Here is a 27,143-nt window from a genome sequence, read left to right as displayed (position 1 = left end):
ATCCTGTTTGCCTGGGCTATGATTGAATGCAATGGCCAAACTCCGAAAATGGCTTGATTCACTAACCAGGATAAATGGGTTGGGAGGACATCCCCCCCTCCCCCAGTACAGGTAGTCCTCGAATTATAACCAAAAACGGAATCAGAATTTCTGTTGGTAAGCAAGGATTGTTTGTTAAGTGAGTCACGCCTGATTTTACAGGTAGGCCTGGACTTACATTCATTTAGTGACCGTTCAAAGTTACAACGGCACTGAAGAAAGCAACTGGCGACGTTTTTCACAAGACCGTTGCAATATCCCCGTGGTCACATGATCAAAATTCAAATGCTTGGCAATTGGCTCCGATTTATGACGCGTTCAGCGTCCTGGATTCCCGTGATCCCCCTTTGGCAACTGACAAGCCAAGTCAACGACGCCAGATTCGCTTCACATCCACGTGACTTCAACCACGTGAGTGATTCACTTAGCAACTGTGGCAAGAATGGTTGCAAAAGGAGGCAACATTCACTCAACAACTCCACAATTTTGGGTTCAATTGTCGTAAGTCAAAACCTACCTCTACTGACCGAATGTCTTTTCGTTTTAATCCTATTTATTTTACATACTTTTTAACATCTGCTGTTTCTGTGACCCATTTTATGCTAATTTGACATGCTCAGTTTGATTGTGGCATGTCTACCTGCCACTGGTGGCCTTCAACTCCCAGAATTCCTCAGCCAGCCACTGGTGGACTTTCCTCAGAATAATTTTACCAGCCATCGGTGGACTTCAATTCCCAGAATTCCTCAGCCAGCCATTGGTGGCCTTTCCTCAGAATTCCTCAGCCAGTCACCGGTGGACTTTCCTCAGAATAATTCTGCCAGCCATCCATTGGTGGCCTTCAACTCCCAGAATTCTTCAGCCAGCCATTGGTGGGCCTTCCTCAGAATTCCTCAGCCAGCCACTGGTGGACTTTCCTCAGAATAATTCTGCCAGCCACCAGTGGACTTCAACTCCCAGAATTCCTCAGCCATCCATTGGTGGACTTCAACTCCCAGAATTCCTCAGCCATCCATTGGTGGACTTCAACTCCCAGAATTTCTCAGCCATCCATTGGTGGCCTTCAACTCCCAGAATTCCTCAGCCAGCCATTTGTGGCCTTCAACTCCCAGAATTCCTCAGCCAGCCACTGGTGGACTTTCCTCAGAATTCCTGTGCCATCCATTGGTACAGCAAGCAGCCATGCTTGCTGAAGAATTCTGGGAGTTGAAGTCCACCCAATGTAAAGAGGGCAAGGTTGAAAATCCCGGTCGTATTCTCGCACGACGGCTACGAAGCGAAAGATACCGTCACCAACGCACTCCAAAGGATACGTTCAAAATCGGCTTCCTTTATTTTTGTGCTCTGTCTCGAGATCAGGGGCGGCTCGACTTTGGGGGGGTGGGCGTCTTTGCCCGCAGCAGAGTGGGGGGCTGCACGGCAAAGGCTTGAGAGGTAGCTACGATGAAACGGACCCCGTCCCCGAATCCGTCTTCGAAATCACCAGCCACTCTTCTCCGTAGGAGTCAACGGCATCGCGGCTCGTCTGCACCCAAACTCTTCGTTGGTCACAAAGAGACCCCCGAGAAGCTTGTGAGCCGGAAGAGTCAATGGCTGCCTTGGAGATAAATCTTATAAAGGCGTTAAAAGGTTTTGTCCTGAGCGCCTCCCCGACGAGACGGTCATGGCTCGGATAGAAGGACTTGCGGGAAGCGACTGCCGGGCCGAGAGGCAGGAATACGGAAGCCCAACGGACCGTCGGCTCAGCAGCCGGCAGGAGAAGGAGCAAAATAATACACGGCCATGAGGATAAAATAGACCATCACCAGCACGGTACCTGGGCGGAAGAGAGAAAACAAGATGGACGGTTACAGGAGAGCAGTCGTCCCTCCGTAGCCAGGGACATGGACTGGCTGACTTTGGAGCAGCCATCCAGCACGTAGACTTATATACCGCTTCACAGGGCTTTCGAACCCTGTCTTAAGAGGTTTACAGAGTCAGCCTCTTGCTCCCCAACAATCTGGGTCCTCGTTTTACAGACCTCAGAAAGATGGAAGGAAGAGTCGACCTTGAGGTGGTCAGGATTGAACTCCAGGCTGTGGGCAGAGTTAGCCTGCAATACTGCATTCTAACCACTGGGTCACCATGGCCCTTCCTTCCTTCCATCTCATCTCTTTCCTTCCTTCCTTCCTTCCTTCCATCTCATCTCCTTCCTTCCTTCTCATTTCCTTCCTTCTCATCTCCTTCCTTCCTTCTCATTTCCTTCCTTCCTTCCTTCTCATCTCTTTCCTCCTTCCTTCTCATTTCTTTCCTTCCTTCTCATCTCCTTTCTTCTCATCTTTCCTTCCTTCCTTCTCATTCCTTCCTTCCATCTCATCTCCTTCCTTCCTTCTCATCTCCTCCTTTCTTCTCATTTCCTTCCTTCCTTCTCATCTCCTTCTTTCTTCTCATTTCCTTCCTTCCTTCCTTCTCATCTCTTTCCTCCTTCTCATTTCTTTCCTTCCTTCTCATCTCCTTTCTTCTCATCTTTCCTTTCTTCTCATTTCCTTCCTTCCTTCTTATCTTTCCTTTCTTCTCATTTCCTTCCTTTCTTCCTTCTCATTTCCTTCCTTTCTTCTCATCTTTCCTCCCTTCTCATTTTTTTCCTTCCTTCTCATCTTTCCTTCCTTCTTTCCTTCTCATCTCTTTCCTTTCTTCTCATTTCCTTCCCTCCTTCCTTCTAGTCTCCTTCCTTCCAACCTTCCTTCCTCTTTCTCCCTTCCTTCCTTAGCATTTAGCAATAGCACTTAGATTTATATACTGCTTCACAGTGCTTCCCAGGCCTCTCTAAATGGTTTACAGAGTCAGCCTGTTACCGACCTCGGAAGAACCTAGAATCCTCCTCTTTCTCCTCCCCCTCCTCTCTGCAAACCCCCTTCCTTCTAGCTCTGATGATGTTCCCTAGTTGGGTCATGAAACGTCTGCAAGAAAACCACCAGGCTCAGAGAGCACCGAGGACCCCACAGCTCCACCCTGAGTTACCAATATTCTCTTCTCTTGCAATCAACGTCTGTCAAAGTTCTCACCTTGGAAGTAATCACACTTGCCATCCATGAAGATGTAATTCATGAGGACCACACTGAACATGCTGGCGTAGACATGGAGGTCGCTGAAGACCAGGATGAAGTCGGTGGGCTGCCCCAAAAGAAAAGAACGAATCAACCTCCAAACAGCCACAAGGACGAACAGCTGAAATCCCAACGGCCTCCTTTTTTACAATATTTTTTATGAAAGTTGCCAAAGGAATATATATATATAAGAATGAAGAGGGAGGGAGGGAGGGAGGGAGGGAGGGAGAGAGAGAGAGAGAGAGAGAGAGAGAGAGAGAGAGAGAGAGACACAGAGATAGAGAGAGAGAGAGAGAGAAAGATAGAGATAGATAGCTAGAGATAGAGATAGATAGCTAGAGATAGAGATAGATAGACATAGATAGACATAGATAGATAGAGGTAGATAGAGATAAATGGAGATAGATAGATAGATAGATAGATAGATAGATAGATAGATAGATAATATGGATAGTCTTCCACTTACGACTATTCATTCAATGACCATTCAAAATTATGATGCTGAATGAGTGGACATACGACACACATACCCCGCCTAAACATATTCTCTGGGAGCTATTGAGGAGGAACTGTCTTCACCCTCTTTCTCACACACAAACTTATCTGACCTTCATTGTCTCTTGCTCCCCTGGAATGCAGCCCCTCCCTCCTGGGAATCCAGAACTAGATATTCTCTATTCCAGGGTGACACGAGGGGAGACCCAGACTGAGAATCAGAAGGATGGGTCCCATTTCCAGGAACTGGAAAGAGCCCTCTCTGGAAGACGGTGGATCTCTCGGCAGATTCTCCCTCGGTTACTCACGTAAAACACGGTGAAGAGCACCAGGATGGGTATCTGCAACATGCAGACTTGAACCGCGATGCAGTTGCCGATCTCAATGCTTCAAAAGGAGGACAAAGAGAGGGACATAGGTGAGGCGCAGCTCAGGAACGCTGGACATCCCTGCTTCCCATAATCCCCAGCCACCCGAGACATCCCCCAGCTGGATTTGTACACTTCCCAACCATTTCCATATTCAGCATTTGGATGGGGGCATGCATTGACATCTATGGGTAGCATAAGACCTACTTTCCCCATAAAAGGAAATTTGTAAGGCGTGTTGGGCTGAGAGTGAGTGACAGGCTCAAAATCAAATGTGGTTTATGGGGAACTTGAGCCTATTATTCATTCATTCATTCATTCATTCATTCATTCATTCATTCATTCATTCATTCATTTTTCTTATACATGCATAAGTGCTTTTTAAACTGTGTATTGTCTGGGTCAATTTGCTTACACATAATAATATTTATCCAATTTCTAATCTCTACCTCTATTATCAAGCCACTGATAAAACAAGTTCCATGTTAGAAAAAATATTCCGTATCTTCCTTATCCTTTATTTTTAATGTCAACCTATCCATTTCTGCACATTCTAGTTTTGTTTTGTTTTTAATTACTCTCTCCTGTAGGTATTTCCTCATTTTTCCAGCGCTGTGCAAATACAATTCTTGCGGCTGTTAAGACATGCAGTATTAAGTACGTATTCCCTTTATGATACTAGTACTAATTCTAGTACTATACCTAAACAAAAATATTTCTGGCTTATAATCTATGTGTTGCTTTAACCTTTTTTCTAGCCGTTTTCGTCCAATATATATATATATATATTTGCCTTTGCACATGTCCACCACATGTGCTAATATGTGCCCGGTGTCAGATTGCATTTCCAACATTTGGCGGACATGTTTTGGAGCATCTTTGCTAACCTTGCTGGTGGCGGATGCCACCTATAAAACATTTTTTATTTCAACAAGCCGGGCTGGCCTAACTTCTCCAATTGCTTAATTTTAATTTGAATTTTAAAAGGGGTATTTTAATTGTTGGGCCAAAATTGTCTAATATGTTTTTTTAAACTGTTCTTATATTTTTGTAGTCTGTGTGTTTACCTTTGGCTGTTCACCGCCCTGAGTCCTTCGGGAGAAAGGCGGTATATAAATTTAAATAAATAAAAATAAAATTAAAAAAATTTGTACAAGTTTTCCTTAGGAGCAGTTGCTTGAGTCTATTATTCAAAGGACCAACTTTTCCCAGTTAGATCTACCCAACCCACCAGAGTGGGGAGGCAGGGGATGTTGGGGAGGCCCTCTCTTAAGGAGGTCCATCTGATGGGACCAAGAAGAAGAGCCTTCTCTATGGTGGCTCCCTCCCTGTGGAACATCATCAATCAGATTGACATGGCACTTTGACACTCTTCCAAAAAGTCACACTTGGAATACTTGCAATCCAGTTTTGGTCACCACAATATAAAAAAGATGTGGAGACTCTAGAAAGAGTGCAGAGAAGATCAACAAAGAGGATTAGGGGACTGGAGGATAAAACATACGACGAATGGTTGCTGGAATTGGGTAGGTCTAGTTTAATGAAGAGAAGGACCAGGGGAGACATGATAGCAGCCTTCCGATATCTCAGGGGTTGCCCCAAAGAAGAGGGAGTCAAGCTATTCCCCAAAGCACCTGAAGGCAGGAGAAGAAGCAATGGATGGAAACTAACCAAGGAGAGAAGCAACCTGGAACTACAGAGAAATTTCCTAATGGTGAGAACAGCTGGCCATCAGAAGTTGTGGATGCTCCATCACTAGAGGTTCTTAAGAAGAGATTGGACAACCATTTGTCTGAAATGGTACTATAGGCTCTCCTGCCTGAGTAGGGGGTTGGACTAGAAGACCTCCAAGGACCCTTCCAACTCTGATATTCTGGCCCTGAAGACTTGGTTTTGCAACGGGCCTGGGGACCCGAGGGAGATGAGGAGCCCATCAAGTGGCTAGTTTCAATGTTGTCACTGGGATGTGGGTTGATTGGGGTTTGTATTAGGGTTTTATTTAGTTATCTGGGGTCACCATGAGTCAGTTGGGTAGCCATATCAGTTGTCTTAATGAACCTTAGCCTCTCCACATCTACTTCTGGCTGCTGATGTCTACTCAAAAGAGGGCAAGGTTGAGAAACAATGATCTACTCCAACGTCAAGAGACTCAAGACGTTCAAAACTAAGATATTCTTCCAACGGGGACTTCACAACCGATCCTTATCAGATCAACAAAACTCTGCAGAAGGACCCACCTACCTCAAACTGAGATTGTTCTGCAAAGCAAACTGGATTCCGTTGATCAGCTCCGGAATCTCAGGCACCATGGCCAGCACGGTCACGCCGATGAAATACTGGAAGACGAGGAGAGAAGTCAAGGTTAGATCCACCTCGGCAGACAGGATCGATCACCGCCATTCAACAAAGGGCTGGACAAGGCAGTGAGTTAAGAAGGAGGAGGAGGAGGAGGAGGAGGAGGAGGAGGAGGAGGAGGAGGAGGAGGAGAAAAGAAGAAGAAGAAGAAAAGAAGAAGAAGAAGAAGAAGAAGAAGAAGAAGAAGAAGAAGAGGAAAGAGGAATAATAATAATAATTATTATTATTATTATTATTATTATTATTATTATTATTATTATTATTATTATCATTATTATTATTATTATTATTATTATTATTATTATTATTATTATATCCTTAGTGCTCTCTGAGCCTGGTGGTTTTCTTGCAGATGTTTCATGACCCAACTAGGTAACATTATCAGTGCTAGGAAGGAAGCGATCTGTGGAGAGGAGAGGAGAGAAGAGGAGGAGGAGGAGGAGGAGGAGGAGGAGGAGGAGGAGGAGGAGGAGAAGAGGAAGAAGAAGAAGAAGAAGAAGAAGAAGAAGAAGAAGAAGAAGAAGAAGAAGAAGAAGAAGAAGAAGAAGAAGAAGAAGAAGAAGAAGAAGAAGAAGAAGAAGAAGAAGAAGAAAGAAGAAGAAGACTGTGAGGTCCTTGGTGTTCTCTGAGCTGGATGGGTTTCTTGCAGATGTTTCATGACCCAACTAGGTAACATCATCAGTGCTAGAAGTGAGTGGGGCTTGCAAGGAGGAGGAGGAGGAGGAGAAGGAGGAGGAGGAGGAGGAGAGGAGAAGGAGGAGGAGGAAGAAGAAGAGGAAGAGGATAATGACTGTGGAGTTCTTGGTGTTCTCTGACCTTTTTGCAGTCTTTTTGCAGGCATTTCATGACCCAACTAAGTAACATTATCAATGCTAGAAGGGAATGGGGTTTGTGGACAGGAGGAGGAGGAGGAGCAGGATGACAATTGCAGCGTCCTTGGTGCTGATCTTTGCGGTTTTCTTGCAGATGTTGCAATGATCATTGCTCTAGCACTGATGAAGTTACCGAGTTGGGTCATGAAACGTCTACAAGCAAACGGCTAAGCTCAGGGAACACAAAGGACTCCTCCCCTTCCTCTTCGCAAATCTCACTCCCTTCTAGCACTGATAATGTTACCTCGTTGGGTCATGAAACGTCTGCAAGAAAACAACCAAACTCAGAGATCACCTAGGACCCTCCACAGATTCTCCTCCTCCTCTTGCAACTCCTTTTCCTCTTCCTTTTCTTCTTCTCCTCAACTCCCCAAATCCCACTCCCTCCTAGCACTGATAATGTTACCTAGTTGGCTCATGAAACATCTTCAAGACAACCACCAAGCTCAGAGAGCACCAAGGACCTCACAGGTCATCCATTTACCTGGAAACGACGAGAATTTCCCACCCGCCGGTCATCCTCCCCCCTCCCCGATCTCCCCGCCACCCCGTTGGGCACCTTCTGAAGACGCATCTCAGGGACTTCGCCCAGCCGCTCCCCCCCCTTCTCCCTTCCTTACCTGAGAGACAGGCGAGTTGTTCAGAATGGGGCTGATGTGCTCGGTGGCCAGATCGGCACAGGCGGACATGCCCAGGGTGGCCACCAGAAGAATGACCACGGCTCTCCAGCGGGACCAGTGGACTACTGCGCTGTGGTGGTGACCAGGCACTAGGAGAAAGCCAGAAAAGGGTCCTCAGTGGTGGGGGGGAAGGGGGGCCTGTCCTCATCTCTGGCTCAACGTGGAACCCCCCCCCCCAAAAAAAAGTTTATTTCTACGGCAAGGTGGAAGGAAGGATGGGGCTGAGGTCCTAGTTTGCGGTCAAGAGGAAAATCCGACTGAAAAATTTCCTGCACAAGATGGACACCCTGCCCAAAAAGGAGAAGCAAGTCCCCGATTTATAAAGCATTCGTTTAGTGGCCGTTCGAAGTTTACAACGGCCCCGAAACAAAATTGACTTGGGACCGTTTTTCACACTTAAAGACCGTTGCCCCGTCCCCGTGGTCACGAATCCGAATTCAGCCGATTCAATCCTCAACTTACAACCCTCTGTCTTGTTTAGCGACGTGGAATTCAGCTGATTCAATCCTCAACTTACAACGCTCTGTCTTGTTTAGCGACATGGAATTCAGCTGATTCAATCCTCGACTTACAACCCTCTGTCTTGTTTAGCGATGTGGAATTCAGCTGATTCAATCCTCGACTTACAACCCTCTGTCTTGTTTAGCGACGTGGAATTCAGCTGATTCAATCCTCAACTTACAACGCTCTGTCTTGTTTAGCGACGTGGAATTCAGCTGATTCAATCCTCAACTTACAACGCTCTGTCTTGTTTAGCGACGTGGAATTCAGCTGATTCAATCCTCGACTTACAACCCTCTGTCTTATTTAGCGACGTGGAACAGCCGAGACAACTTACTGTGGCAGTCGCTGATGTGGATGTCGTAGATGTGGGAGTGGGTCTTCAGGGTGAAGACGAGCCCGATGAAATACGCAGCCGGGAGCATCAAGGACACCGTGTAGACCAGGGGTCTGCCAGGTGGAAAGCAATACGCAGAGTCGGAGGGGAACTTGGAGGTCTTCTAGTCCACCCCCTTCTCAAGCAGAAGACCCTATATACCATTTCAGACAACTTCTTGTGGCAAGGAGTTCCATTGGTTAATTGTTTTCACCGTCAGGAAATTTCTCCTTAATTCCAGCTTGCTTCTCTCCTTGATGAGTTTCCATCCGTTGCTGCTTCTCCTGCCTTCTGGGGCTTTGGAGAAGCTTCCCCTGGGATTGTCCTCCAGACCAGGAAAGTTTTGAAGTTTTGACTAACTTCCTGATCGGGGGCCTTCTGGATGGGCTGGGACTACAGCACCCATATTCCTTGACAGCTGGGATTTGGTAATTTGTAATCCCACCCATTTAGAGACTCCCACTTTGGAGAAGGTTGGCTCAGGAAGATTATCTGAAAGGGCTTAGACTAGGGGTGTCCAACCTTGGCCACTTTTAAGACGTGTGGACTTCAACTCCCAGAATTCCCCAGCCAGCATGCTATTAGCACTAATGAGGGAATCTGATGGCTTCCTAGCTAAGTGTTTTGTGGGAACAAGGTCACAAAGAAATCCCCAACTCCTCTGACCAATCATTGGAAGGGAGGAGCATATCAACGTGGACAGTTAGTTTGGTCTAGGTGACAGGGAGTTCTAGTCCTGCCTTAGGCATGAAAACCGGCTGGGTGACTTTGGGCCAATCACCAGGAGTTGGGGAGTTCTAGTCCTGCCTTTAGTCATAAATGTCAGCTGGGTGACTTTGAGCCAATCACCAGGAGATGGTAAGTTCTAGTCCTGCCGTAGGCATGAAAGATGATTGGGTGACTTTGGGCCAATCACCAGGGGACAGGGAGTTCTAGTCCTGCCTTAGGCATGAAAGTTGGCTGGGTGAGTTTGGGCCAATCACCAGGAGACTGGGAGTTCTAGTCCCGCCTTAGGCATGAGAGAGAGGACTTTGGACCAAACATCAGGAGACAGTGAGTTCTAGTATTGACTTAAGACAGGAAAGCCAGCTGGGTGAATTTGGGCCAATCACCAGGGGACAGGGAGTTCTAGTTCCACCTTAGCATGAAAGAGGCTGGGTGAGTTTGGGCCAATCACCAGGAGACAGGGAGTTCTAGTCCCGGCTTAGCCCTGAAGGCCTGTTGGGTGAATTTGGGCCAATCACCAGGGGACAGGGAGTTCTAGTCCTGCCTTAGCATGAAAGAGGCTGGGTGACTTTGGGCCAATCACCAGGAGCTGGTGAATACTAGTATTATCTTAAGACAGGAAAGCCAGCTGGGTGAATTTGGGCCAATCACCAGGGGACAGGGAGTTCTAGTCCTGCCTTAGGTATGAAAGCCGGTTGGGTGAATTTGGGCCAATCACCAGGGGACAGGGAGTTCTAGTTCCACCTTAGCATGAAAGAGGCTGGGTGAGTTTGGGCCAATCACCAGGAGCTGGTGAATACTAGTATTATCTTAAGACAGGAAAGCCAGCTGGGTGAATTTGGGCCAATCACCAGGGGACAGGGAGTTCTAGTCCTGCCTTAGGTATGAAAGCCGGTTGGGTGAATTTGGGCCAATCACCAGGGGACAGGGAGTTCTAGTTCCACCTTAGCATGAAAGAGGCTGGGTGAGTTTGGGCCAATCACCAGGAGACAGGGAGTTCTAGTCCCGGCTTAGCCCTGAAGGCCTGTTGGGTGAATTTGGGCCAATCACCAGGGGACAGGGAGTTCTAGTCCTGCCTTAGGTATGAAAGCCGGTTGGGTGACTTTGGGCCAATCACCAGGGGACAGGGAGTTCTAGTCCTGCCTTAGCATGAAAGAGGCTGGGTGACTTTGGGCCAATCACCAGGAGCTGGTGAATACTAGTATTATCTTAAGACAGGAAAGCCAGCTGGGTGAATTTGGGCCAATCACCAGGGGACAGGGAGTTCTAGTTCCACCTTAGCATGAAAGAGGCTGGGTGAGTTTGGGCCAATCACCAGGGGACAGGGAGTTCTAGTCCTGCCTTAGGTATGAAAGCCGGTTGGGTGACTTTGGGCCAATCACCAGGGGACAGGGAGTTCTAGTCCTGCCTTAGCATGAAAGAGGCTGGGTGACTTTGGGCCAATCACCAGGAGCTGGTGAATACTAGTATTATCTTAAGACAGGAAAGCCAGCTGGGTGAATTTGGGCCAATCACCAGGGGACAGGGAGTTCTAGTTCCACCTTAGCATGAAAGAGGCTGGGTGAGTTTGGGCCAATCACCAGGGGACAGGGAGTTCTAGTCCTGCCTTAGGTATGAAAGCCGGTTGGGTGAATTTGGGCCAATCACCAGGGGACAGGGAGTTCTAGTTCCACCTTAGCATGAAAGAGGCTGGGTGAGTTTGGGCCAATCACCAGGAGACAGGGAGTTCTAGTCCCGGCTTAGCCCTGAAGGCCTGTTGGGTGAATTTGGGCCAATCACCAGGGGACAGGGAGTTCTAGTCCTGCCTTAGGTATGAAAGCCGGTTGGGTGACTTTGGGCCAATCACCAGGGGACAGGGAGTTCTAGTCCTGCCTTAGCATGAAAGAGGCTGGGTGACTTTGGGCCAATCACCAGGAGCTGGTGAATTCTAGTATTATCTTAAGACAGGAAAGCCAGCTGGGTGAATTTGGGCCAATCACCAGGGGACAGGGAGTTCTAGTTCCACCTTAGCATGAAAGAGGCTGGGTGGCTTTGGGCCAATCACCAGGGGACAGGGAGTTCTAGTCCTGCCTTAGGCATGAAAGCCGGTTGGGTGGCTTTGGGCCAGTCCCTCTCCCTCTCTCTCTCTCTCTCTCTCACACACACACACACACACACATACACCCCAGCCCACCTCACAGGATAGTGGCTGTGAGGAAAAGCGGAGGAGAATGTTGTGTCGGATCATTCGTAATCTGCCTGGAGACATCTTGTATGCGAGAGGGACAGCATAGAAATTTAAATAAATACATAAATACGTTCGCAGCCTTGTGTTATTTGTAAATGCAATGAAGGCGGCATGCAAATAAATAAAAATGAAGATGAAAATAAAATAATAAAATAAAATATAAAATAACAAATAAAATAAAAATAAAATAAAAGATTAAAATAAAAGAAATAATAAATAAAATAAAATAATAATAAAATAAATAACATAACACAACACAACATAACATAAACATAACATATAAAATCTTCTCCGCAAGAGCTACTCACTCAATATGGCTGTAGTAGAGAGTCCCATTGTTCTCCATCTACCAAGACAGAACAATGCCACCTTAAGATCCTCAGGTGTGTCGGGACTACCAATCCAAGCCTCCCCAGCCCACCTGGGAACCGCCAACCCAGGTGCCAAGGCTCCGAGGCATCGGGTTTCATCCGCGGCTGAAAGGGTGCAGGAATGGCTTGCTCTGAACGGGCCGTTTTTGAAACCCGCGGGAAGCTCATCCTGCTTACCAAATCGAAGTGGCAGCTCTGGCAGACGTAGTGCCCGGGTAGCTCCTGGGTAAAATTCTGGCATTCCCCGCAGACCAGCCTTCCGTAGACTTTGGAGAAGAGAGTCGGGGCAAACACACCTGGCAGGGAAAGGAATGCGGTGAGGAGCGTTAGGTCGTAGTCTGGATCTCAGTTCCTTGTTGTGGCCTGTCGGCCGCCAGCACCTCCAGCAACTGAATCAGAGGAGGAGGAGGAGGAGGTGGGGGCATCGGGGTCGGCATCAAGGCAACCTGGGTGGTCCGAGGGGGAAGAGGGAATGGACCTGTCAGAGAGAGAGAGAGAGAGAGGGGCGGAGCCTGGGCCGTCCGTCAGCCCTCCGATGGAGAGTCAACAGCCCCCAGGTCTGGAGGTGGCTGATGAGGAGGAGGAGGAGCAGCTGGGTCCAATGCTTGATGCTCAGAAGGCAGAGGAGAGGAGAGCAGTGGAAATCTATGGGCCGGTCCTCGGGACGGAAGAGCCGCTGCTGCTAGCGAAGCCCCCACCCTAATTCTGGGGATAAAAGGCAGGGGGTGGAGGTGAATAGGTGTGGCAGACGACTATTCACCTCCCTACCAGATGGTCTATCTATCCATCCATCCATCCATCCATCCATCCAATATGTATTTCTATTAGGGATGATTCGGGATTGATCAGATCCCTCTAGAAACTCTTCCATTAGAGGCAGAAAGGGCTTTCAGCTCAAAACTGCAATGTTTCAGCTCCGGATTCCAAACTTGAAATAATTTGTGCTTCCTTATCAAAAAAATGAGTGTGTGAAGTGGGGTTTGGACCCCCGCAGAGCTTACCCCCCACCGACAGAAACAGGAGAGCGGAGCTGATCCCGGCCGATCGGCTGTTGAACCTTTGCTCTTGATGTCGGATGCCGCCAATCACCATGCAGAGGCCCTGCGAGAGAAGGGGGGAGGGAGAAGGTGAGAGAGAGGGAGGGAGAGGGAGAAAGAGAGGAGGGAGAGGGAGGGAGATGAAGAGGGAGGAAGGGAGATGGAGGGAGGGAGAAGGACAGAGAGGGGGAGGGAGGGAGGAAGAGGGAGGGAGGGAGGGAGAAGTAGAGGGAGGGAGGAAGATGGAGAGGGAGAGGGAGGGAGAGGGAGGGAGGAAGATGGAGAGGGAGAGGGAGGGAGGGAGGGAGGAAGATGGAGAGGGAGGGAGAGGGAGGGAGGGAGGAGGAGAGAGGGGGAGGGAGGGAAGGAGAGAGAGGGAGAAGGAGAGATAGAGAGAGGGAGGCAGAGGGAGGGAGGGAGGGAGAGGGAGAAGGAGAGAGGGAGGGAGGAAGATGGAGAGGGAGGGAGAGGGAGGGAGGGAGGAGGAGAGAGGGGGAGGGAGGGAAGGAGAGAGAGGAAGAAGGAGAGATAGAGAGAGGGAGGGAGAGGAGGGAGACAGAGGGAGGGAGGGAGTGGGAGAGAGAGAAGGAGAGATAGAGAGAGGGAGGGAGACGGAAAGGGAGGCAGAGAGAGGGAGGGAGAGAAAAGGAGATAGGGAGAGGGAGAGAGAGAGGGGGAGAGAGAGAAGGAGAAGCACTTTCGATCTCTTGGTGCTGAACGTGGGTTACATAGGATTCCCCCCAACCCAACCCCCAAAGCCAAAAATGGACCTTGGAGACCCCATGGAAACGGGCCGGTAAGGCTCAGACTCACCGGGACGAAAAGGACGCAGCCCAAGAGGGTCCCGGTCAGGGCGGACTTGACGATCTCCTCGTAGCACTTGTTCTTCTCGCGAGCCCCCTTGATGAGGGCCGTGATGTAGAAGGTCAGCTCCGTGATGGAGCCAAAGGTGGCGTTGACCACGGCCCCCACCGCAAAGTTGCTCTGGGCCGAGATGCTGGAGGAGAAAGGCGAAGGGGGGGGGGTCTCACGGATAGAGCCGAGGAGCCCATCTTGAGGGTCTTCCTAGGCTCCTCAAGGAAGAGAATAACGGAATGACCGAGTCGGAAGGGACCTCGGAGGTCTTCTAGTCCAACCCCCTTGCTCAGGCAGGAAACCCTACAACCACTTCAGACAAAAGGTTGTCCAATCTCTTCTTAAAAACTTCCAGTGTTGGAGCAGCCACAACATCTGGTGGCAAGGAGTTCCACTGGTTAATTATTCTCATTGCCAGGAAATTTCTCTAGAGTTCTCTAGACTGGGAGAAGACCGATGGCCATTTGTTGCGGACAAAAGGTCCCTGACCTTTGACCCCCCCAAAGAGGCCTTGAAGGGTCACTCTGACATCCAGTCCTTCGGCTCTACGACTAGATAATCCAATGGCCTTGCTTAGCAAATACAGGTAGTCCTCGATTTACGACCACAATCAAGGCCCCATATTTCTGCCGCTAAGCGCGACAGTTGTTAAGTGAATTTTACCCCATTTTTACGACCTTTCTTGCTGCCGTTGCTGAGCGAATCACTGCCGTTGTTAAGTGAATAATAACCCGGCCGTTAAGTGAATCTGGCTTCCCCGCTGACTTTGCTTCTCAAAAGGTTGCAAATAGGAATCACTTGATCCCCGGGACATGCAACCGTTATAAGTATGAGTCAGTTGCCGAGCGTCTGAATTTTGATCACCTGACCATGGGGAGACAGCAGTGGTCGTAAGTGTGAACAACGGTCCTAAATCCCTTTTTTTCAGTAGCCCAAAATCAGAGTCACGATGACCAACGGAAGGACAGCATAGGTTCTCCTCCTTCAGCAGGGGGCTGGAATAGAAGACCTCCAAGGTCCCCTTCCGTCTCTATTCTATTCTTAAGTCTAAGGAGATCTGACGGTTCATGTGTTAGGAAAATGCATCTGGTCACTAAATGAACTGCTATAAGCCGAGGGCTATTTGAACTTTGGATTCAGTTTGGAAGCCAATGAAGAGGTCAGGAATCTGCGCAGAGATGGATAGACTAACATTCAAATTAAAAGATAAGGAAGACACAGGACATTTTATAACACGGGACTTATTTTATCCGCGGCTCGATAAAAGGGGTAGAAATTAGAAAAGAAAAGATTATTGTTATGTAAAAGTAAATGAGGAAAGATTATTACTATATATAAGCAAGTATCATCATCATCATCATCATCATTATTATTCATTATTTATATAGTAAGAGCCTGGTGGCGCAGCAGACTAATAGCCTGTTATTAACATTCAGTTGCCTGCAATTACTGTAAGTTCGAATCTCGCCAGACTCAAGGTCGACTCAGCCTTCCATCCTTTCTAAGGTAGGTAAATTGAGGACCCTGTTTGTGGGGGCAATAAGCTGACTTTGTATAAATATACAAAAGGATGAAAGCTATTGCTTAACGCATTGTAAGCCGCCCTGAGTCTCTGGAGAAGGGCGGCATATAAATCAAATATATATATAATGTAATATAATATAATATAATATAATATAATATAATATAATATAATATAATATAATATAATATAATATAATATAATATAATATAATATAATATAATATAATAAATATAATATAATATAATATAATATAATATAATATAATATAATATAATAAATAAATATAATATAACATCATAACATAACATAACATAACATAACATAACATAACATAACATAACATAACATAACATAACATAACATAACATAATATAGAGCCTGGATAGCTCTGCAGACAAAGGCACTGTAATTTAACACCAGCTGTCTGCAATTAAAGTAAGATCGAATCTCGCCAGGCTCAAGGTTGACTCAGCCTTCCATCCTTTCTAAGGTAGGTAAATTGAGGACCCAGATTGTGGGGGCAATAAGCTGACTTTGTATAAAATATACAAAAGGATGAAGGCTATTGCTTAGCACATTGTAAGCCGCCCTGAGTCTCCGGAGAAGGGCGGCATATAAATCAAATAAAAAAAATAAAAATAAAAAAAATTATTAATTCAATTTGTATGCCACCCCTCTCCGAAGACTCCGAAGATTATGATTATGATTATAATATATAATTGATTATATTATGATTATAATATAAATTATGATTATAATAATATTACTATTATTACTATCACTACTAACATGACTATTATGATTGAACAAATACACTGTTGACTAAATACTTTTGTGTAAAAATGTATAAATATTAAAAAAAAAAGAGAGAGAAAGAGGTCAGGAATCTTGAGAGCTCTCGTTTTTTATTTTTTTAAAGAGACCGGCACTTCTACTCCTTCGGACAAGAGGTCCCCATAAAGAGGCTCACCTGGCAATGGCCATGCCGATGTAGTAGGAGAGAGGCATGATGGAGAGCAGAGCCAGGGTGAACTTCGTCACGGAGCTGGTGTAGTAGTTGTGTGTATCGGCGTAGCCCAAAATCAGGGTCACGATGACCAACGGAAGGAGATCTGAAGGTTCGCGGGTCAGGAAAAAAACACCTGGAACGGGGCATTGTATGACCGGCAATAGAGGTGGTATTTAGCCGGTTCTAGCAAATCGGTAGCGGAAACTTTGAGTAGTTCGGAGAACCGGCAAATACCACCTCTGGCTGGCCCTGGCCTTCCAGGAGTCCCCACGCGCCCCATTTTGGCTCCCGGGTAAGTGCAGGGAGGCCCACTAGGCCCAAAATGGGGCAGGAGGGTGTGGCGCAGGCCCCCCGCAGCCCGTTTTTGCTCCCAGGGAGCTGCAAGGAGGCCTCGCCTGTAAAGCTGCGGCATCTAACCAAGTGGTAAAATGTAAAATTTGTTACTACCGGTTCTGTGGACGTGGCTTGGTGGGGGGGTTAATGTGACTGGGTGGGCATGGCCAACTTTAAAAAAAAAAAAACTTTTAAAAGCATTTTTTTCTACAACCTTAAGAGGTTGCAGAAAAAAATGCTTTTAAAAGCCTCTGACGATCAGGCAACTCAGCTGGGATCGTCAGAGGCTTTTAAAGGCATTTTTTTTTAACAGGCATTTTTTTTTCAGCCGAAGAGGTTCTAGAAAAAAATGCTTTTAAAAGCCTCTGGCGATCCCAGCTGAGCCACACGATCATCAGAAACTTTTTTTTTTTTAACTTTTAAAAGCATTTTTTCAGCCGAAGAGGTTGTAGAAAAAATGCTTTTCAAAGTAAAAAAAAAAAACAGCCTCTGATGATCGCGCGGCTCAGTTGGGCATGGGAGGGGGGGGGCAGGGATTTTTGCTACCGGTTCTCCGAACCACCCGCTGCCATTGCTACCGGATCGGGAGATCTGGTCCGAACCAGGAGCATTTCACCCCTGATCCAATCGATCTATTTGCTGCCTCCCAGCTGATCGGCGTGGTTGGTTTATTGCTGCCTCCCAGCTGATTGGCTGGGTTTTCTTTTGCTGCCCTGCACAGGAGAACGGAGCTGGTAAAAAGCAGGTTAGTGGGGTGGGGAGGGAATGGGGATTTTGCAGTATCCTTCCCCTGCCACGCCCACCAAGCCACACCCACAGAACCAGTAATAAAAAATTTTGAATCCCACCACTGACCGACAGTTCATCTTATGGACATCGGTCAAAGAGAGGAATGGCTAACGTCCTGCTCAGCAGGTCGCGGAAGACCCCAGAGGTTGAGGTGTCAAGATTCGGTGTCGTCTCAAATAAACTGCATTTCAAACAAATAGTCCTTGATCAAAATCTTTCATTTATTAGGCACAACAATCGAAACTCCGACTCAGTTGCAGCCAACTCTGACTTCCTGGTCCAAACCCACCCTTTCCTTTCCCCACTGCTCTGCTTCTCATTGGCCATCTTCCAAGTCACTCTGCTGTTATCTACTACTTCAACTCAAAGGAATTTCCCCCCTCCCAACCCATCTCCTAGGGGATAGTATCTCCAGGGAAAATAAGTAGTTGAAAAGTCAAGCGTCCTCTTGCCAGATGCCCCCACCTTCTCCTTCTTATGTCAGCACTGGAGTGAATGCAACTTGAAGTGCTGACATGAGGTGGATGCCACGGGAGATGTCCACACCTCACCCTCCCTCCATCCAAAAGGATACTGACGGCGAAGACGTTGATCCCATCCACAGCGTATTTGTAATAATACGCGCTGACCGCCCGGTAACAGCAGAGGACCACTTCCGCATCTAAAGGAACTTCCGTCTGGAGCGGAGAAGGAAGAGAAGAGGAGAATAAACCAGATTATGCTCATTTTTTGGTTATAGAAGTGGTTTGGTTCTAGGATATTTCTCTCTCTGGGCACAATGGGAATATATCTGCTGAACAAAACTCCGCACTGGCGACAGGAAAGGCATCCGGCCATTCAAACACTCTGCTAGCTCCATTCAGCTGCCCAGACTCCACTTCGCAAGGGATTATGGGATCATTAAAAGATGATGCTGCCGCCGCTCATTTTTGGTTTTACTGTAGGTAGTCCTTGATATACGGCCACAATTGAGCCCCAAATTTCTGTTACTAAGCGACATCGTTGTTAAGTGGGTTTTGCCCCGTTTTTTGACATTTCTTGCCGCTGTTGTTAAGTGAATCACTGCACTTGTTCAAATGAAGAATATGTGAAGAATAGGAGCCTGAGTGGCGTAGGAGGCTAATGCCTCCTACTAAGGCAGCATTTAACATCCAGCTGCCTGCAATTACTGCGAGTTCGAATCTCACCAGGCTCAAGGTCGACTCAGCCTTCCATCCTTTCTAAGGTAGGTTAAATGAGGACCCGGATTGTGGGGGCAATAAGCTGACTTTGTATAAAATATACAATAGTATGAAGGCTATTGCTTAATGCATTGTAAGCCGCCCTGAGTCTCCGGAGAAAGGCGGCATATAAATATAAATAAATAAAATAAATAAAATAAATGTGTGAGTTTTGGAAGCCATTTTTTTTCTTTTTAGCTTTCTATCTGCCACGTATAAAACTTGGGAGTTTTATTTTCATTGGGGGTGTTTTTTTGGAACTCTTGACATGATGGTGGTTAAGTGAATCCAGCTTCCTCGTTGATTTGGCTTGTCGGAAGGTCGCGAAAGCGGATCGTAACACCCCAGGATACTGCAATCTATAAAGACTCTTAAATATGAGTCTTTATAGAATAAGAATAACAAGAGTTGGAAGGGACCTTGGAGGTCCTCTAGTCCAACCCCCTGCTTAGGCAGGAAACCCTGTACCATTTCAGGGGATCACGTGACCCCGGGACACTGCAACTGTCGTAAATACGAGTCGGTTGCCAAGCTTCTGAATTTCGATCACGTGACCCCCCGGGGGAGGGAGGCCGCAATGGTCTTAAGCATGAAAAACGGTTAAAAGTCCCTTTTTTCCCCGTGCCGTCGTAACTTCCAACGGTCACTAAATGAACCGTTGTAATTCGAGGACCGCCTGGAAAGTCCCCGTCCCCCTTCTCACCTTCCGTAGGCGCTGAATGTGGATGCACTCGGGGGGCAGGAGAAGAATCGTGGTGATGGTACGCAGGCTCATTTTGGCCGTAGGAATGAAGAAGACCAGAAGCCAACAGACGACGCAGAGCAGAGCGTGGGCCAAGACCAGGAGAGGGAAGCCGGCCAGGAGCCAGACGTAAGTGCTACTACGCCGCTACGTAGGGTGGGAAAGAGTAAGAGTTATGAGCAGACGAGGTGGAGTATCCCCCGTGGGGAGAAACACACTTCTCAGAAGCAGAATTTGATACCACGGATGGCTTACGAACAACCATTATTAAGTAGTCCTCAGTTTACGGCCACATTTGAGCCCAACATTCGTCTTGCTAAACAAGACATGGTTAGGTGAGTTTCGTCCCATTTTTACCGCCTTTCTTGCCACAGGGGTTGAGGGCATCGCGGCGGTCGTTAAGTGAATCCGGCTTCGCATGTCGGAAAGTCGCAAACGGGGATGGTGTGATCGCGGGACGTCGCAACCGTCATAAATAAGAGCCGGTTGCCGAGCATCGTAATTTTGATCAGGGGACTACAAAGGTCGTAAGTGTGAAAAACAGTCATAAGTCATCCTTTTTTAGTGCCATTGTAATTTTGGTCACTAAACAAACCGTTGTAAATTAAGGATTATCTGTACATTACCCCGGGGGGGGGGGTGTCTCTCAAATTGGCAAGTTTAAGACTCCAAACATGGCAAATTTAAGACTTGTGGACTTCAACTCCCATAATTCCCTAGTCCGTCATGCTGGCTAGGGAATTCTGGGAGTTGAAGTCCACAAGTCTTAAACTTGTCATGTTCAAGACCTCTGGTTTATCCTTTGGAATTCTGGGAGTTGAAGTCCACAAGTCTTAAACTCGCCACGTTTGAGACCTCTAGTTTATCCTTTGGAATTCTGGGAGTTGAAGTCCACAAGTCTTAAACTCGCCACATTCGAGACCTCTGGTTTATCCTCTGGAATTCTGGGAGTTGAAGTTCACAAATCTTAATGTCACCAAGTTTGAGACCTCTGGTTTTATCCTTTGGAATTCTGGGAGTTGAAGTCCACAAGTCTTAAACTCGCCACGTTTGAGACCTATGGAATTCTGGGAGTTGAAGTCCACAAATTTAAACTCGCCATGTTCGAGACCTCTGCTTTATCCTCTGGAATTCTGGGAGTTGAAGTCCACAAGTCTTAAAGTCACCAAGTATGGAGATTTCCGCATTACACCATGATAAACCTGAACGTGGCATCTTATCTCACCAATCCAGAAAGAAGCTACAAAGCTTCTTGGAATGAGCATGGATCCACCACCAGCATTTCTTGGAACAATTCCGAAAAACACCCTAGCTTCTTCTCTAGCCAAGCAAAGATGGAGGCTTCCAGGACCCCAAGACCCTTACCCAGTAACCACAGCCACCCATCTTGCACGAATCCTGCCGGGGCAGCAACGGAATGGTGTCCTTCAGTACCTTGATCTCAGACGACGGCATCTGGCAATCTGGACCGGATGTTTTCATCTGGAAGAGGGAGAGAAGAGCCAATGGGATTCCTCCCTCCGAAATCTGGGCTACCTGATCTGGAGTAGGAGGATGATCCGGTGAAGAACTGAGGTTTTCCGGACCTCTTTCCTGCCGTCTGCCAATGTGGTCATCCAGAACGGAAACGCAACTTGGAAGATACTTGATTCCAGCTTTCCCAGAATCCCCCAATCAGCTGAGATGAAGGTCATGCTGACTGGGGAGGTCTAGGACCGTGATGGCGAACCGGTGGCACGCGGAGCCATATTAGTGGGCATGCCAGCTCAGCTCTGGGGTGCATGCGTGCGCTGGCCAGCTGATTTTCGGGCCTTCTGGGCCCACCAGAAGTAGGGAAACAGGCTGTTTCCTGTCTCTGGAGGGCCTGGGGGAGGTGGGGAAGGCCCGTTTTTCTTTCTTACCTGGCTCCAAATTCTCTCTGTGTATCTGGGAACGGCGAAAACAGCCTTTCCCACTCCCTTGGAGGCCCTACGGAGGCTGAAAGGGCCCATTTCCCAACTCCCAGTGGGACAGGAAGTGACATTTTTTCCTGTCCCCAGCCTCCAGAGACTCCTAGAGAGGCTCCTAGAGACTCCTAGAGAGGTTCCTAGAGACTCCTAGAGAGGTTCTGGAGGCTGGGGACAGCAAAAAATGTCACTTCCTGTCCCACCGGGAGTTGGGAAATGGGCCCTTTCAGCCTCTGTAGGGCCTCCAAGGGAGTGGGAAAGGCTGTTTTCGCTGTTCCCAGATACACAGAGAGGATCTGGAGCCAGGTAAGAAAGAAAAACGGGCCTACCAGGCCATCATGTGCCAGGAGCGGGGGGGGGGGAGGGGGTTGCGCACACATGCGCGTGGGCACGTGCGTGCGCGACCCTTCTCCGCCCCCCCTCTCCTGGCACGCGATGGCAAAAAGGTTAGCCATCACTGGTCTAGGATCTGGAGAAAGCCACACCACCAGGGCGAAGAAAGATCCTTCAACCAGCCCAGAATGCCTTCCCTTCGAGGTGGGCCTCCAACTTTCGTCCTTACCTTCTGAATTACTTTCCCGAACGGCCAGAGAAAATATCCGGCAAGCTTCCAGCAGAGTTTTCCTAAAATTGGGAAGAGAATTGAGGCGAAAGATGGGAGATATTCCTCCTTGGATGGACAATCGCTTCCACACACATGGACACATAGGCCGCCATGTTCCTCCTAACTCAATGCTCTGATTCCTCCCATTCTCCAAGGATATTTGGCATCAACATCCTCACCGTATGGAGCTCCCAGCACTGTGAGGAACATCGGAAGGGAAACCAAGATGTAGAGGAGGGAGAGCCACCATCCAAAGAAGAGCAGGTAGAAGAAGTTGCCGCAGGTCAACATAGAACCTGGAGAAGACACGACCGCAGAGAAAGACCACAAGTCAATTTTGGACACCACCTGTCCTTCAACGTTGGAAATCTTGGACCCTCTGGTTCAACGGAGATCCAAGTCCATCCTTGATTCAAGGATCCAGGGTGTCCTTGACTTGCGACCACAACTGAACCCAACATTTTTATTGCAGATTAAGCTGTAAGAGTGGTGAGTTGGCCTAGAGGCGAAGCTCTCGCCTCACAATCAGGAGGCTGTGAGTTCGATCCTAGGTAGAGGCAGTTATTTCTCTATCTGGGCACAATGAGGATAGATCTGCTGAACAAAAAACTCTGCATTGGCAACAGGAAAGGCATCCGGCCAGTAAACACCGACTGGCTGGGGAATTCTGGGAGTTGAAGTCCAGACCTCTTAAAGTTGCCAAGGTTGAAAAAATACTGATTTGGAGGCATTTGATCGGTTGTCGTGAGAAATACTACATTAAGGGTCTCCTGCTTGAGCAGGGGGTTCGACTGGATGGCCTCTGAGGTCCCTTCCAACTTGGTTATTCTGTCGTTCTGTAAGGGTCTCCTGCTGGAGCAGGGGGTTGGACTGGATGACCTCCAAGGTCCCTTCCAACTTGGTTATTCTATGATTCTGTAAAATGGGCTGTAGCTGTTCGCTCAAGGCTGTTCAGATGATCTAATCCTAGAATAGCAGCAGATGATGCCTGGGCTTTACCTGTTGGACTTTTAACGATAGTCAAGTCCGAGTAGAGTTCTTTGACAATTTCTGACCGGTCTTCCCAAGGCCGAGCCGTGACGTGACTCTTCCATTTCTTAAATCCAAACTGTGTGAAGAAGCACGAAAAATGTAAATTAAAACGAATTTACTAAAGGAATACCAAAAGAGATTTCTCTTTATACCACGCATATATGCATTCCTCGACTTGCTGTCCAAATTTTCCCTTGCTAAGCGACACAGTTTGCTTACTCTGCTTGCAAAAGGGGGATTTCGTGACCCCGGCGCACCACAAACCATCATAAATACGAGCCCGTTGTTAATCATCTGAATGTTGACTATATACAGGTAGTCCTCAATTTATGACCGCCACCGAGCCCAGAATTCATCTGGTTAAGTAAGGAATTTGTTGCTGGAAATATAATCAGGCTCAAGGTTGACTCAGCCTTCCGTCCTTCCGAGGTAGGTAAAATGAGGACCCGGATTGTGGGGGCAATAAGCTGACTTTGTATAAAAAAAGACCCCCACCACTTAGGAGGGCCCGAAAGCCCTACTAAAGCAAGTATATACAAAAGTATGAAGGCTATTGCTTAACGCATTGTAAGCCGCCCTGAGTCTCCAGAGAAGGGCGGCATATAAATCGAACCAATAAATAATAAATAAATAAATAATCTGACCCCGGGCACCTATTATCACATGTGGTGGACATGTGTGGAAAGCAAAGAAATATCGGACAAAAATACATACGTGGTTAGAAAAAAAAATGTTGAAGCTGCATATAGATTATAAACCTGAAATATTTTTTGTTAGGTATAATACCAGAAAAGCATGATAAGGGGAATTTGTATTTAATACTGCATTTTTTTTGACAGCAGCAAGGATTGTATTTGCACAGTATTGGAAAAATGAGGAAACTCCGAGACAAGATGATGTAATTAAAAAAAAAAATACTAGATTGTGCAGAAATGGATAGACTGACATTAAAGAGAAAAGAAAAAGAAGATACAGAGTATTTTTGAACATGGGGTTTATTTTATAAATGGTTGGATCATAAAGGTAGAAATTAGGAGCGGGGAAAAATATTATTATGTAAGCAAAATTGATCCAGACAATACACTCTTCACAAAGCACTTACGTATGTTAAATCAAAATGTATAAACAAACCATTTTTTTAAAAAAGGTGAGGAATTTGTTTTTGTTTTAAGTTTTTTTTATTAATAATTCAAATTTAAAAAACAATGGACATGGTTTGACATCTTCGGTTTCTACGGAATTTGTTAAGGGAGTTCTGCCTCGTTTTATGACCTTTCTTGCCCCAGGGGTTAAGGGAATCGCCTCGTTAGTAACATGGTTGTTAAATGAATCTGGTTCCCCCCCCCGCCCCCCCGTTGACTTCACTGGTCGGAAGTTCGCAAACGGGGATCCCGTAACTTTAGGACGCTGCAACTGTCATAAATCCATGCCAGTTGCCGAGCCTTTGAATTTTGATCATGTGACCGTGGGAATGCTGCAACGGTCGCAAGGGTGAGAGCCAGGTTTTAAGTCCCTGCTTTAGGGCCGTTGTTCACTTTGGTCACTAAATGAAGCATTGTAAAAAAAATCTTCCTTTCTCCAGGACCGTTGCTAAGATGGCTACAGTGACCCCCTCACACACCCCATTCTTCCTCCTTTCCCAACCCAAGGAGACCTTCGCACACCAACCTTGTAGTTGTTGGAGAGACGATGGGCTTCCACCTCGTTCTCGGCCGTAAGAGTCATCTTCCGCAGGCACCTATCGCACGTCTGAACTTCCTCAGAGTGGTGCAGGCAGCAGCCCAAGCTGGAGACCACTAGGTAGAGAACAGAAAGAGGCTAGAAGCTGGTGGACACCTCGGCCTGGCATCCCATTCTTTTCAGCAAGCCGGGCTTGCTAAACCACAGTTTAATCTGCCAATCATCGTCTTCATTTAATGACCCCATAATTCCTTGCGGGGTGGAGTCAGGGCAACTGAATGGAGCTAGCAGAGAGCTTTACTGGCCAGATGCCTTTCCTGTTGCCAATGGAGAGTTTTTTGTTCAGCAGATCTATTCTCATCATGCCCAGAGAGAGAGAGAGAAATATCTGCCTCTATCTAGGATCGAACTCACAGCCTCCCGATTGTGAGGCGAGAGCTTTACCTCTAGGCCACCGCACCACTCTTACAGCTTAATCTGCCAATGGTGGATTTGAAATCCTCACAAACCACGAATTACAGCACGCGGGAAGTTGTGGGACATTCATTCCTGGACACTTTCAAGAAGAGATTGTACTGCCATTTGTCAGAAATGGTGTAGGGCCTCCTGCTTGGGCGGGGGGTTGGACTAGATGACCTACAAGGTCCCTTCCGACTCTGTTAATCTAACTCGCCACGACACGTGGCTGTCACATGATGTTTCGTGACGTTTTACCCCTTCGTGGAGCTGGGGTGGGCTTGGCCTGCACGGGACACATTTGGCCCGTGGGCCGCCAGTTTGACACCCCAGCTTGTCCTCGACTTACGACAGCCCGTTTAGTAACCGTTCGAAGCTACAACAGCTTCGTATGACCGTTTTTCAGAGTTTCGGCTTCGTATGACCGTTTTTTGAAAACTGACTCAACTTAAGGACGGGTTGCAGTGTCCTGGGGGGAGAGTCACGTGATCCCCTTTTGCGACTATCTGACAAGCCAAGTCAATGGGGACGCTGGATTCACTTAACAACCATGGGACTGATCTAACAACTGGAGGGATTCGCTTAGAAATCAGATCCACTTAGCCACCATGTGACTTGCTTAACAAACAGGGTTGATTCCCTTAACAACCGTGGCAAGAAAAGTCGCAAAAGGGAGCAAGGCACACTTCATAAATTTCTCCCCTAGCAACAAAAATTTTGGGCTCAATAGCGGTCGTTAAATTGAGGACTGATATTGGTATCGAGAAATACAGCTAGTCCTCAACTTAACGGCCACAATTGAGCCCCAAATTCCTGTTGCTAAACGAGACAGTTGTGAAGTGAGTTCTGCCCCATTTTACCGCCTTTCTGGCTGCAGTTGTTAAGTGAGGCAATACCGTTGTTAAGCGAGTCACACAGTTGTTAAGTGAATCTGGTTTTCCCCACTGAAGGTCGCAAAAGGGGATCATGGACTCTGCGACCGTCATAAATACGAGTCAGTTGCCAAGCGTCCGAATTTTGACCATGTCATCACAGAGACACTGCAACGGTCGTAAGTGTGAAACAGTCGCTTTTTTCAGTGTTGTTGGCAACTTTGAATGGTCGCTAAACGAGGACTGCCTGCAACATAACCCATGTTTCAAACCCCTCATTGGGAGTGAGGAGGTCTTCTCAGGCCCCGGGGCCTGGACTTGAACCCCCCCTCTCTGCAAAGATGCCCCCCCTTCCCTAAACTGGCCTTACATTTGGGGGGGGGTTTAATGTGACTGGGTGGGCATGGCCAATTTTTTTTTTTTACTTTTAAAACCATTTTTTCTACAACCTCTTCAGTGAAAATGCTTTCAAAAGGCTCTGAAGATCCCAGCTGAGTGGCCTGATCGTCAGAGGCTTTTTTTCTTTTAAATGCCTCTGACAATCAGGCAACTCAGCTTGGATCGTCAGAGGCATTTAAAAGAAAAAAAGCCTCTGCTGATCAGGCAACTCAGCTGGGATCGTCAGAGGCATTTAAAAGAAAAAAAGCCTCTGCTGATCAGGCAACTCAGCTGGGATCGTCAGAGGCTTTTAAAAGAAAAAAAGCCTCTGCTGATCAGGCAACTCTGCTGGGATCGTCAGAGGCTTTTAAAAGAAAAAAAATCCTTTTTTTCTTTTAAAAGCCTCTGATGATCCCAGCTGAGCCGTGCAATCATCAGAGGCTTTTTTTTTTTTTTTTTACTTTTAAAAGCATTTTTTCGGCCGAAGAGAAAAAATGCTTTTAAAAGTAAAAAAAAAAGCCTCTGATGATTGTGCGGCTCAGCTGGGCATGGGGATGGGGGGAGGGCAG

General features: G+C 47.2%; 2 protein-coding genes across 2 annotated transcripts in view; one reads left to right on the top strand and one right to left on the bottom strand.

Annotated features, from left to right (window-relative positions):
* KLHDC10 (kelch domain containing 10) overlaps positions 1–27,143 on the top strand; it is a 50,992-nt gene that overhangs the window by 18,622 nt on the left and 5,227 nt on the right. The gene's annotated exons all lie outside the window — the stretch shown is intronic.
* The window catches only part of LOC139319546 (uncharacterized), a 27,974-nt gene continuing 2,333 nt past the window's right edge, over positions 1,503–27,143 (bottom strand). Inside the window, exons 3-20 of the mRNA XM_070947441.1 lie at positions 24,857–24,984; positions 23,156–23,264; positions 22,336–22,452; positions 22,115–22,176; positions 20,972–21,088; positions 19,568–19,753; positions 18,219–18,321; positions 16,484–16,625; positions 13,947–14,130; positions 13,098–13,197; positions 12,274–12,392; positions 12,034–12,071; positions 8,734–8,846; positions 7,836–7,984; positions 6,230–6,324; positions 3,929–4,007; positions 3,084–3,192; positions 1,503–1,855 (exon numbers count right to left, since the gene is read on the bottom strand). Coding sequence (XP_070803542.1) covers positions 1,782–1,855; positions 3,084–3,192; positions 3,929–4,007; positions 6,230–6,324; positions 7,836–7,984; positions 8,734–8,846; positions 12,034–12,071; positions 12,274–12,392; positions 13,098–13,197; positions 13,947–14,130; positions 16,484–16,625; positions 18,219–18,321; positions 19,568–19,753; positions 20,972–21,088; positions 22,115–22,176; positions 22,336–22,452; positions 23,156–23,264; positions 24,857–24,984 — 2,024 coding nt within the window. The 3' untranslated portion in view covers positions 1,503–1,781. The remainder of the gene's footprint in view (positions 1,856–3,083; positions 3,193–3,928; positions 4,008–6,229; positions 6,325–7,835; positions 7,985–8,733; positions 8,847–12,033; positions 12,072–12,273; positions 12,393–13,097; positions 13,198–13,946; positions 14,131–16,483; positions 16,626–18,218; positions 18,322–19,567; positions 19,754–20,971; positions 21,089–22,114; positions 22,177–22,335; positions 22,453–23,155; positions 23,265–24,856; positions 24,985–27,143) is intronic.

The sequence above is a fragment of the Pituophis catenifer genome, unplaced genomic scaffold (genome assembly GCF_029215685.1).
Source record: "Pituophis catenifer annectens isolate HBS135680 unplaced genomic scaffold, rPitCat1.0.hap2 SCAF_7, whole genome shotgun sequence".
Classification (NCBI taxonomy): domain Eukaryota; kingdom Metazoa; phylum Chordata; class Lepidosauria; order Squamata; family Colubridae; genus Pituophis; species Pituophis catenifer.
The sequence above is the reverse complement of the archived record's forward strand: the minus strand, read 5'-3'. Positions and strand labels throughout refer to the sequence as shown.